This window comes from Gekko japonicus, unplaced genomic scaffold (genome assembly GCF_001447785.1).
Source record: "Gekko japonicus isolate JY-2015 unplaced genomic scaffold, Gekko_japonicus_V1.1 scaffold256, whole genome shotgun sequence".
Lineage (NCBI taxonomy): Eukaryota > Metazoa > Chordata > Lepidosauria > Squamata > Gekkonidae > Gekko > Gekko japonicus.
In genome coordinates this window covers 1,303,540-1,315,189 of record NW_015161412.1, presented here as the reverse complement: position 1 = coordinate 1,315,189, position 11,650 = coordinate 1,303,540, and the positions used below count along the sequence as shown (strand labels likewise).

At 45.7% G+C, this 11,650-nt stretch overlaps 1 protein-coding gene across 1 annotated transcript in view; it reads left to right on the top strand.

The window, feature by feature from the left end:
• ITPK1 (inositol-tetrakisphosphate 1-kinase) overlaps nt 1–11,650 on the top strand; it is a 161,073-nt gene that overhangs the window by 96,295 nt on the left and 53,128 nt on the right. Inside the window, exon 3 of the mRNA XM_015427204.1 lies at nt 10,925–11,050. Coding sequence (XP_015282690.1) covers nt 10,925–11,050 — 126 coding nt within the window. The remainder of the gene's footprint in view (nt 1–10,924; nt 11,051–11,650) is intronic.

Here is an 11,650-nt window from a genome sequence, read left to right as displayed (position 1 = left end):
TACATAGTGTACTTCCGTGTTAGATCCCTTCCAAGTCTGGCTTCCACCCGGGACATGGGACGGAGACAGCACTGGGCGCTTTGACGGATGACCTCTGGAGACATCTGGATCGGGGTGGTGCGGCAGTACTGCTGTTGTTAGATCTGTCGGCCACGGTTGGCACGGTCGACCATCAGCTGCTGACCCACCGCCTCGCTGACATGGGAATCCAGGGGCTTGCCTTACAGTGGCTTGCTTCTTTTCTCCAGGGTCGGGGACAAAGGGTGGCACTAGGGGAACAGCAGTCCAGGAGACACCCGCTGGAGTGCGGTGTGCCTCAAGGGGCAGTGCTGTCACCGATGTTATTTAACATCTATATGTGCTCCCTTGCCCAGATTGTCCGGAGGTATGGGCTGGGCTGTCATCAGTATGCTGATGATACCCAGCTCTATCTGATGTTGGATGGCCAGTTGGACTCCAAACCAGAAGATCTGGACCGGGCTTTGCAAGCCGTGGCTGATTGGCTCAGACTGAGTCGGCTGAAGCTGAACCCGGTGAAGACGGAGGTCCTGTGCCTGAGTCGGGGCAGTTTGGGGGTGGTGTTCCCACTCTTGACCATTGGTGCCAACGCTGGAGGTTAGGAGCTTGGGAGTGCTTCTGGATGCCTCCTTAACAATGGAGGCCCAGGTAGCAGCCACTGCTAAGTTGGCCTTTTACCATCTTCGGCTGATTCGGCAGTTGGTTCCCTTCCTCGGCCGTGATGACCTGACTACAGTGACCCATGCGATGGTCACCTTGAGACTAGACTACTGTAACGCTCTCTACATGGGGCTGCCCTTGTCGCAAATCCGGGAGCTGCAGCTAGTGCAGAATGCCACGGCCAGGCTTGTGATGGGTGTCCCTAAATGGGAGCACATCCAGCCTGTGCTAAAGGCACTGCACTGGCTGCCAATAGCATACCGAATTCGCTTCAAGGTGCTGGTATTGACCTTTAAAGCCTTGTATGGCCAGGGTCCGACATACCTGTGGGACCACCTTTCCCCATATATACCCCAGAGAGCACTACGGTCAGGAACACAATACCGACTGACCGTTCCAGGCCCTAAGGACGCCAGGCTTACTGCCACCAGGGCCAGGGCCTTTTCAGTGGCGGCTCCATACTGTGGGACGTTTTGCAATTCCGCAGGGCCTGCGAGATGGAGCTCTTCCACCAGGCTTTCAATTAGGAGCCACCACACCACCACCATCTATGGTTACAGGCCGGCCCGGGTCTGGAAAGAACTGTTAGTATGCCATCTCATTTAGCCAAAGATGATACCATCACTAGCACTTTAATTATTGGAGTGTTCTAATGTTTTAATGTTTACTGTTAATGTTTATATTTAAATTTTTTAATCTTTGTATTTTTTACGGTACTTGTATTTGTATTTGTATGGTTTTACGGTACTGGGTACCGACTAATGTTAGCAGCCCTGAGCCCGCTTGCGGGGAGGGTATACATTGAAATAATAAAATATAATAGTGAGTATTTGGGAGACCCAGGTTCAAATCTCCACTCACCCATGCAAGCTTGCTAGATCACCTCGGGGCTGGCACAGATACTTAGCCTAACCAACTTCACAGGGTTGTTGTAAGGATAAAATGGAGGTGAAGAGAACGATGTAAGCCATTCTGGGTCCCCGTGGGTGGGTGGGAAATGGCAGGATGCAAGTTAATGGCAGGATGCAGTTTGGTGTAGTGGTTAAGTGTGCGGACTCTAATCTGGGAGAACCAGGTTTGATTCCCCACTCCTCCACTTGCAGCTGCTGGATTACCTTGGGCAAGCCATAGTTCTGTCAGAGCTGTTTTCTCAAGGACAGTTCTGGAAAGAGCTCTCTCAGCCCCACCTACCTCACAGGGTGTCTGTTGTGGGGAGGGGGAGGGGAAGGAGTTTGTAAGCCACTCTGAGTGAAGGGTGGGGTATAAATCCAATCTCTTCTACTCTTAAATTTGCCTGCTGTCAAACAGTAATTTTATCCTGCTCTTCCCTTAGGGGGCTTAGTGGGATATACACAGGTAGTGTCTCCCCGTTTTATCCTCACAACAACCCTGCCTGATAAGTTAGGCTAAAAGAGTGTGTGACTGGCCCAAGGTCACCCAGTAAGCTTCGTGACTGAGTAGGGATTTCAACCCAGGTTTCTTCGGCCTTAGCCTAGCCACTGTTCCAGATTGGTGTGCACGTTCTCCCTTGGCTGTTCTGCATTTCTACTTCTGCAAATACTCAGGTTACCATCTTTGTCCAACCTGCCCACTTTTGCCTTTAATACCACTTCATTTGGGGTGGATATTCAATAAATGCACCTCTTCTGGGCACGTCAAGGTGGGCATTGACATCTGACCCTCTGCCGGTCATGCATCTGTCACAGAGCACATGCTCTTGTCTGTGCCAAACCTTAGACTCCGTCCTAGGGACTTTCAGTTAAAGCATCTCTAGCCTGTGATAGCAGAGAACCTTTGTTGTGGCCTGTGCCTCCCATAACAGATGAGGTAGACTGTTGGTTACTTCATCCGCCCACATCTTAGATTCTTGTCCATGCCTGAGCAATTGTAGGTACTCAAAAGCTGGAGAGCATGTGTCATGCAAGCACTATTTTTAAACCCAAGCCCCAGTTACCCCCTCTAAAATAACCTTTCTTGAATCTCCCTTCCCTGTGAAGTCAATGACATTTTTACAGGCAGTGTAACCCGATAAGATACTGCTCTCTCTTGTTTCCAGCAACAGGCTCTTCGGCTCAAGACAGGGAGAAGTACACTAGGTTTTTGAACAGCAGTTTGTGCCTCCATCAGCCAACTACTGCTGAAACATATTTAGAACCATTCTTCTACCCACATTGCTGCTGTATTAACATCAGCAGTGCCCTGGGATTATTTAATTGATTAATTATATTTGTATCCTACTGTTCTGCTATTCATGCTCCTGGAGTGGCTTCTAATTCATATACAAAATAAAAATATGCAATTCAACTAATGGGTGCCAAAGTCCTCTCATCAAGACTTCTGCTGACCTGGCTGGTGTTGCTACTGCAACATAGGTTATAGTTCTTCAGAGATGTGGACAAGTGGGGGAGCTAATTTTCCCCTGCCATCCCCCTTCCCATTTTTTTCCTTACTTGCTTTTCTTCTTCTCATCCATCTCCATTTTATCTGTCCCCCATTTTCATCTATCTTCATTATTTGATTAACTTATACCCCACCTTTTTCCACAGTGGGGACCCAAGGCAGCTGACACCATTCTCCTCTACACCATTTTATCCCTGCAACGACCCTTTGAGGTGGAGTAACCTGAGTGTGTGTGACTGGCCCAAAGTCACCAGTTGAGTTTCCATGACAGACCCAGACCCTAATCTGACTTTCATGGGGTGGCCACTGCTGAACAGTAGCAAGCAGCCAGTCCTGGGTGAGTCTTGCAAATCGAGTGGTAGCAGGTCACCTGGTGGTTGCTGCTGGACTTGGCCCCAGTGAGTCTTCTCTCATATGTCAAAACAGCTCTGGAAAGGGTCCTGCCCACTCTCCCTGCCTTTTGCTAATAGAAACCAAAGCTTGAAGGCTGGCAAGACTGTTGTGGATGCCTAGCAACGGCCATGGAGGGCATTTGTTGTTTAGGGCTACAGGTGCTGCTTCTATTATTTTGTGGGGGTTAACCCCCAAGTGTATGTGTGCATTTGTGTTTTAGATTTCAGAGTTTTCTACAAACCTGGACCTTGTTTGGGTTTGTAGAAAGATCTGTCTTGTTTGCCATTGGGCACATTGAGAATTAGATACATTGATTATTGCAGTGGGATTGTATATAGCAAGAATGAATTAAAGAGGCAATCCCCACCCTGAATTTGCCTGGGAAGGTAACATTCCACGAACCTGGTCAGTTTTATAAGCTGAAATCTCGAACTCAAGATAATGTATAAAAACTTCTCTGGCTCTGTAATCCCAGGAATGATACAGCTGCTTTAGGAATGCCCTATGCAGACTTTGGAGAGGGCTAGTCCAGGCTGGCCCTGTACGTTCTGTTCAGCAGAAGGAGCATATGTTGCCAGAGAACTCTGAAAAGACCAGCCAAAAGCTGGAATTCTACTATTTATGACAGTATGTTCGAGTGCCATTAATCTGCTGGTGGAGTAAAATACACAGAATGCACAAATGCTTTTGCCTTAGTAGGTGTTTAACGTGACAGGTGGTCACAGACTCTTATTCTTAAACTGTCAAATGTTTAAAGTTCTGTATTAAAACTGTCAAATGTTAAAGGTTCCGTGTTACTCCTTTTGGATCAGCAGTGGAAAAGAAGAATACTGTTCAAAGGGCTTTGTGTATATTATTTATAAATGTGTTATTGATTTTATTATATAGGTTATCGTAGACCTGCCAGGGAGGTCAGTAGTATTCCTGAAACACTCAGGCATGCACACCCTGACAGGGGCATATAAAAGGGGCTAAGGCAAATATACTTCTTATTTCTAAACCCTGGTGAGACAGTGCAATTGCAAAAGAAAACTGGTGGGTAAGGATAGAGTCCTTCACAGACCAGAAGGAAGATCTGCTGTTTAAATGCATGAGGTAGAGATGTCAATTATAGTTCCACCCTAAGGGCCATACTAGACCTGATGGGATAACATTGTGTATTATTCATGCACCTGTCTGTTTATATGTAAAGTGTGTGTGTGTTGTCTTTGTGTAAAAAGAACAGAGTATGAAAGATGTGGGGAACTAAATCCACAGCACCACCTTACAAATGGCACTTCCTTGGTTTATGATTTGTTTTTCCTCCCAGTCCTTCTTTGATACCAGATGAGAGCCAGCAGGAAGAAAAATGCTTAAATTACTAGAGCGTTGTGGATGGGCAGATGTACTTCCCCTCACCTACACACTCTGTGTGTTGCTAAAAATAAACTCTGTCCTTACACATGAGCAGGTGGATACACGGGCGGATTGCCCCCCCCCCCCATTCATAAGAAGGAGAAGAGAAGAGATTGGATTTATACCCCGCCCTTCACTCAGATTCTCAGAGTCTCGTTTGTCCCTACAGTCAGATCTTTTTTCTGTTGGGGACAACCAGCCGCCTCTTCTTCTAATGCTAAACTTCCGTCCTTACTTGTTATGTAAACAAAACTGGGGGGAACCTGGAAGCATGGCTTGTAGGAAAGAGGAGAAAACCAAAATTGTGGCTTAGATCTCTGGTTTACTACAAAAACTGGAGACTTTAATTACTAAGCCACTTGTGTGGGAAGAGCAGGGAGCGCTTTTGCCCAAGGCCCAAGGCCCCCCCCCCCCCCCAAGCCTTAGCTTATACTCATACTGGCAACTGTGTCCCTTATGTCAGGGTCTTTTGTATCTACTTTTCCTTACTTTGGTGGCTTTTCCCCTCCCAATGACAGAGTTTGAGAACTGTGCATTAACTTCTGTGGCAAAATGAACCTTTCTGAGGTGAACATGTCAAATGTAAGAAATTCTTAGAGGGAGAATGTTGAAAAGAGCAGGAAGCAGGAGGCCGGGAATTCCAGCCAAGGACAAACACTGGCTTGTTGTCTTACTCAGTAGAGGGCCATCAGAAATGCACACTAGACTTTGTCAGGCCTGTGACAGGAGCTGATATTTCTGTTGAAAAGACTAGATTTTTTTCCCCTTTGGTAAGAAGAGGTGGAAATATGCCAAACTCTCCCCAATTTAGAAATGTTTACCTTCCTCAGCAAAGAATTGTTCCTGGAACATGGAGAACTTGCAAACTACTTAATCCATCTAAGATTGGTCGACATTGATGGTTCTCACTGTTTGAAGTCCCTAACTAGAGAACATGTTCCACATTTAGAAACCTGTTTGTACATGTGGAGCAGCTATTTTCCTTTCACAAGCAGCTTGGGCAAGAAACTCCTGTGGGGGGGGGAGCCAAACTTCATCCAGAGCATTTGGATGTTTACCAGCTTGTTTTTTCATAGCTAATTGTGCTTCTCTGTGCTTTCTGTTGTACAGTTGTTTTTGCAGATAATTATACATCTCTTTGTTCAGAAGTGTGAGTTGTGTAATGTTTTACACACATGGTTGACTGAATCTCAATCCCAGGCTGGTCTACTCAGAATCCTACTTGGGTCTTTTCAGTGGGTCTTACTCCCGGGAAAGTATTCTTAGGTTTATATTGAAAATGTAAAATACCTGTGTAAAAATGTACACCTTTGCAAGACGAATGTTGAATTTGCACTTTGGGAATCTCAGAGGCTAAACTAAAACTGCCTTGTCAGGCAGTCCAGAAGGCTGTGAAACAAGTTTTCCCTTTGTGTACCTTCCAGTTTATAAACGTAGTAGAATTTTGGGTTCATTCATTGATGGAACTATACAGAACACGATGCCCTTGCTCAAAGGCAAGGAAAGCTGACAGAAACCTAAGGAGAGGTTTTATGGACTACACAGAGAATTTTTGTCCTGTTGTGAGGAATCTGTTTGGAGCACATGGTGGGGTGAGAGTAGAGATCTCTGAGTTCTTTTGGGGGGGATTCAGGCCTCGGGGCAGAGGCCAAGAAGATGGCTGAGAGAGGTTAGAGACATTAAACAGAGCCTCAACAAGAAATCTGAAAACTCTGAAATTATTCTCCCTTCCTTCTCACCATCCTTCTGGGGGGGGGTGTTTGGATTTATACCCCGCCCTTCACGCGGAGTCTCAGAGCAGCTTACAAAAACTGGATTGGTGAACTCCTCATTGAGGTCTAGAAGCTTGAGACCTAGGCCACTGAGCAAATTCCATATTTCCCCATGGTAGAGTGAGGTGTTCACAGGGCCTGTTTTACCATAAGTCGGGCTGCCAACCTTCAGGTAGTAGCTGGAGATTTCCTGGGATTACAACTGATCTCCAGCTGACAGAGATCAGTTCCCCTGGTGAAAAAGGCTGCTTTGGAAGTTATTATACCCCACTGAAGGCCTTCCCCTCCCCAAACCCTGCCCTCTTCAGACTCCATACCCAAAATCTCCAGGAATTTCCCAACCTGGAGCTGGTAACTCTAAATAATGGTTTTTAAGCTAAGGTAAGCCAATCCAACCTAGCAGTTCGAAAGCAAGAAATTGCAAGTAGATAAATAAGTACCACTTCGGTGGGAAGGTAACAGCATTCCGTGCACCTTGGTGTCTAGTCATGCCGGCCACATGACCACGGAAATGTCTTCAGACAGCGCTGGCTCTTCGGCTTTGAAATGGAGATGAGCACCGCAACCCTAGAGTCGGATTCGACTGGCTTTCGAGCAAGGGAACCTTTACCTTTACCTTTAAGCCAATCACAAAGAGTTGGTTCCAGTGTAATATATTTTCTATCAGAAAAGAATACACTAAAGGAGGAATATCTCTTTCAAAAACACATGGAAAAATATGGTGGAAGAAAAAACAGTTCTGATGTTTTTCATATGCAGCCGCTTTGAGGCATGGGGGGAGGGAAGTAAACTATGACTTAAACAAGGTGGGTGTTGTGGAAATTAGAAATTAGTTTAAGGACTATGCCATTCTTAGTAGCATTTTCTACATTTGATCTTTCCTGCTGCTTAGTTGCTAAAAGAAAAAAATCACATTCTTGGTGTAGTCCCTCCCAAATTCTGGGGTCTGCTTTGCGATCTTCTGGTGGGGAAAGCTTGTTAAAAGATGATAAGAACAATTAATGAAGGGGAGTATTCCTTTTGTGTCATGCCTAGTTTTCAAGAGAGGTCAGTCAGATATGCCTTCAGGAAGTACTGGCGGGGGGGGGGGGGGCAGAGAATTGAGTCGAGCAAATGGGTTAGGGGGCACCATTACTGATGAGCATTCTGCTAACATGCCATTCTCATCCTCGCTCCCCTCAGCTGCAAAATGGAACCAGAGTTTTGTTTTGCTGAAGCTGGTTAGGAAGAAGAGCCCTTGCACCCCAAGTTCCTGCTTAACAGCAATTCAATCATGATGCCAGCACAGTTTGTCTTATCTTGATTCTTAGTGCACCGACTAAAATTATTCTCTGGCGTTGTCATGATAAAGGACTACTATATTCGCCCTTTATTCTCAGCCTTTTAAGGGACTTATGCATTCCTGTTTGACACCTGAGAGACATTTGATCAACTATTGGTGGTTATATTTTCAACTGGATGGCTTCCATATTTGCTTCTTCTTCCCTGTGTGGCAGAGGCCCAAGCAATCTGATGCCATATGGGCACCACACCCTGTGCCCACAGAAGACAGATAAGCATCCTACAGGTTTCAAACAAAGAGGCCTTTATACTATGATCCGAAATATTTCTTGCCCCCACCTTACCTCTTAACCGTGAGCCTGATGCAGAGTTCTGGAGAAACTTGCATGATGTGTGGTGGTGTTTTGATTGCTCTTAATATGGATTTTGGTTTTGAGAGATTCATTGCTTCCCAACAAGTACTTTTTGCTCTGCATTTGAATGCCTTGCTGTATGCTGGAGCTACTGAATTCTTGAAATTTGCAAGTGAGCCCTCTTAAGATTTATTTTTCCCTCCTGTAAATCTTTTACAAGGTAAAAGATAAAGCCTGCATGCTCAAGGAAGTAAAGCTTAATATTGCAGCATTTGCATCCTGTCTCTCTCCCAGGGAACTTGGGAGTGGTTGAGGTTAACCTGAAAGTAAACATGCTGCTTCCCCCTTTTTAAGTGCTCTGAGTAATCTGCCTGCAGGCTTCGTAAAAGCCCAGCTTCAGAGAAAGAGAGAGACTGTGGGATTCCCTCCTGTGCATGTTAAATGCAGTAGCCATTTTGGGCTGTCTGCTGTTGCATCAGCAGGATCCTGGGTTTTAATCATCGGCTAACTTGAATAGATTTTCTAGATTTGATGTCTGCATGCTGTAGGGGGCAGGAGCCAACACACTTGTACACTCTTCAACATCTTCGTTGTATCACCCCCCTGAGGATTTTAGAGCATCAGTTTGGCAATAAAACCAATAAAGATTTGGGGGAGGGAAGCCTAGAACAGGTTAGGGGTCTCTACAATCTGGCTGTTTTATAACCATGGTTTTGACATCATTTTCCCCTCTAAAAAGTCATTCTCTAAACTTGACAGAATTCAGTACCTGTGCTACCAGAGGACATCGGTATTCCCTTCTAGTGGAATAAAAGGCCCAGATGCGTGTCAGCATAGCATCCCATCGGTGTGTTGTTCAAATGGAGTTCCGCCCCCAGCCACTTCTAAAGCAGCCACCTCTAAAGCAGGAGCACAATTTAAAGCAGTAAAGGGGCATTCTCTGTGACCCATCACCTCCCCCTCCTTTTAGTCATCATGGCTAGTAGTCACTGATGGGCCTCTGCTTCATGCATCTGTCTAACCCCTTTATAAAGCCATCTATTCTCATGGCCATCACTACATCCACTGGCTGTGGCTCCACAATTTAATTACTTGACAAGTAAAGAAGTGTGCCTTTTCATTTGTCCTAAATCAGTTGCCCTACTATTATGGGCTGTGTAGAAAAAGGCACTCTCTATCCAGTTCTCTCCACCCCAGGAATACTTTTTCAGCCTCTGTTGTGTTCAGTGTTCCCTCTAAGCTGAGTTAGTGTGAGTGAGCTCACAGTTTTTTAGCTTCTGGCTCACACATTTTTGTCTTAGCTCAGGAAGGGATGGCTCCAGAGCAAACCGATTTATGCAGCGGCCAAATCGCTCACTCACAACTTTAATGCCAGTAGCTCACAAAGTAGAATTTTGGCTCACGAGACTCCACAGCTTAGAGGGAGCATTGATTGTGTCCCCCCCCCCGTCCTTGCCTTTTCTGAATTGAAAATCCCCAGACTATCCAGCCTTTCCTCACATGAGGAAGTTCCAGCCCCTTAAGCATCTTGATTGCCCTCTTCTGTATGCCTTCCGACTTCACAATGAGACACAAGATTTTAAATAAGGTAACCAGAACTTCTCACAGTACTTCACATGAGGTCTCACCATAGGTCTGTACAGGAGCATTACAGTATTGACCATTTTATTTTCAATTCCTTTCTTAATAATCCCTAGCAAAAAGGTTTCCTTTTTCACCACTTTTGCACGCCGAGTTGACATTTTCATCCAGCTGTTTTCATCATGTATATCTGTGTGCAGATTCCTTAATGCACCAGATGTTGTGTGACATATAGGGATAGGACACTGCTCCATAGCAGACCTCATGCTTTGTACGCATAGGGCCCAAAGTTCCATCCTGACACCGCTAAGTAAAAGATTGCAAGCAGGGCTCTTTTTGTAGAAAAAGCCCAGCAGGAACTCATTAGCATAATAGGCCACACCCAACAGCAGAAACTCATTAGCATATTGGGCCACACCCCTGACAGCACAGCTCATTAGCACATTAGGCCACACCCCCATGTTACCAGAAGTGTGGTAATCCAGCCACACCCACCCTTTGCTTCTTATTCTATTTACCTTGTTTGTTGTCAAAACCCAGGGCTTTTTTTGGAGCAGGAACTCCTTTGCATGTTAGGCCACACACCCCTAATGCAGCCAATCCTAATGAGTTTCTGCTGTTGGGTGTGGCCTATTATGCTAATGAGTTCCTGATGGGCGTGGCCAAACAGGGAGCCAGCCGGAACTCCGTTCCTGTGCGTTCCTGCCCCAAAATAGCCCTGATTGCAAGTAACAGTAGGGGTATTTCTTGGGAGTACCACTACCAGTCAAAGGGGAGAGTACCAGTGTTGGTGAAGTAATAGTTTGATAGGTAGGCTAGGTTTATATTTCCTAACCTACTTCACAGGATTGTTATAAAGATAAAATGGAGGAGAGGAGAACAATGTAAGCCACTTTGTGTCCTTGTTGGGGTGAAAGGTGAGATATTAAGGAAACGGATAACTTTAAAAGATCGATCCCCCATATTTTGCATTAGGAATTGAATTCCTCAGTTTCCACCTTCAAAACAAGTCTCTTTTGATCTTTCATGGAATAAATTTCATTTTTCCTGTCTTTTATGTGATTTTTCCAGCTTGACCTTACCAGACCAATAGAAGATCAGGGCCCACTAGATGTGATCATACACAAACTGACGGATGTCATCATTGAAGCTGACCAAAATGACAGCCAGTCATTGGAGTTGGTGCACAGATTCCAGGTAAGTAACAGTTGGGGTGTGCGTTTGCGGGTGGGGGTGCTTCAATTATGATTTATAGCAGAGGCACAGAAAACAAGATATTAGTGACTACTGCTTGCTTGCCCCTAATTATGGAGAAACTAATTTGATGCCATGTCTGTAAAGCATTCATGTCATGCACAAAAATTCCTTCACTTGCAGTAACGATTTAATCTCATGGCCTTTTAGTCTTGCCATTCCTCAGGTCCAGATGGGGGATCCCCCACTTTTGCGGTCTCCTGCTCGCGGTGGACCAGCTAGCCGATGGGAGGAAATTCCCCCCACCCCACAAACTGTCATTCTGCATGACGCACTGACGTCACCCAGAAGTGAAGTCAGTGACATTGGAGGGGGGTGATGCTCTGCTTTTTGGGCAAAACTCTATGGTTTGAGGTCACTTTTACCATAGAATTTTGCCCAAAAAGCAGAGCGTCATCAACGACATGCTGACATCACTTCCGGGTGATGTCAGCATTGTGAAACGCCCCTCCCACTCCCGGAATACCCCACCAAAGCCCCCCCACCAGCGAGCTGGAGCAACCTGGCAACCCTACAGCCTTCTGCAATAAATGGATTAACCTG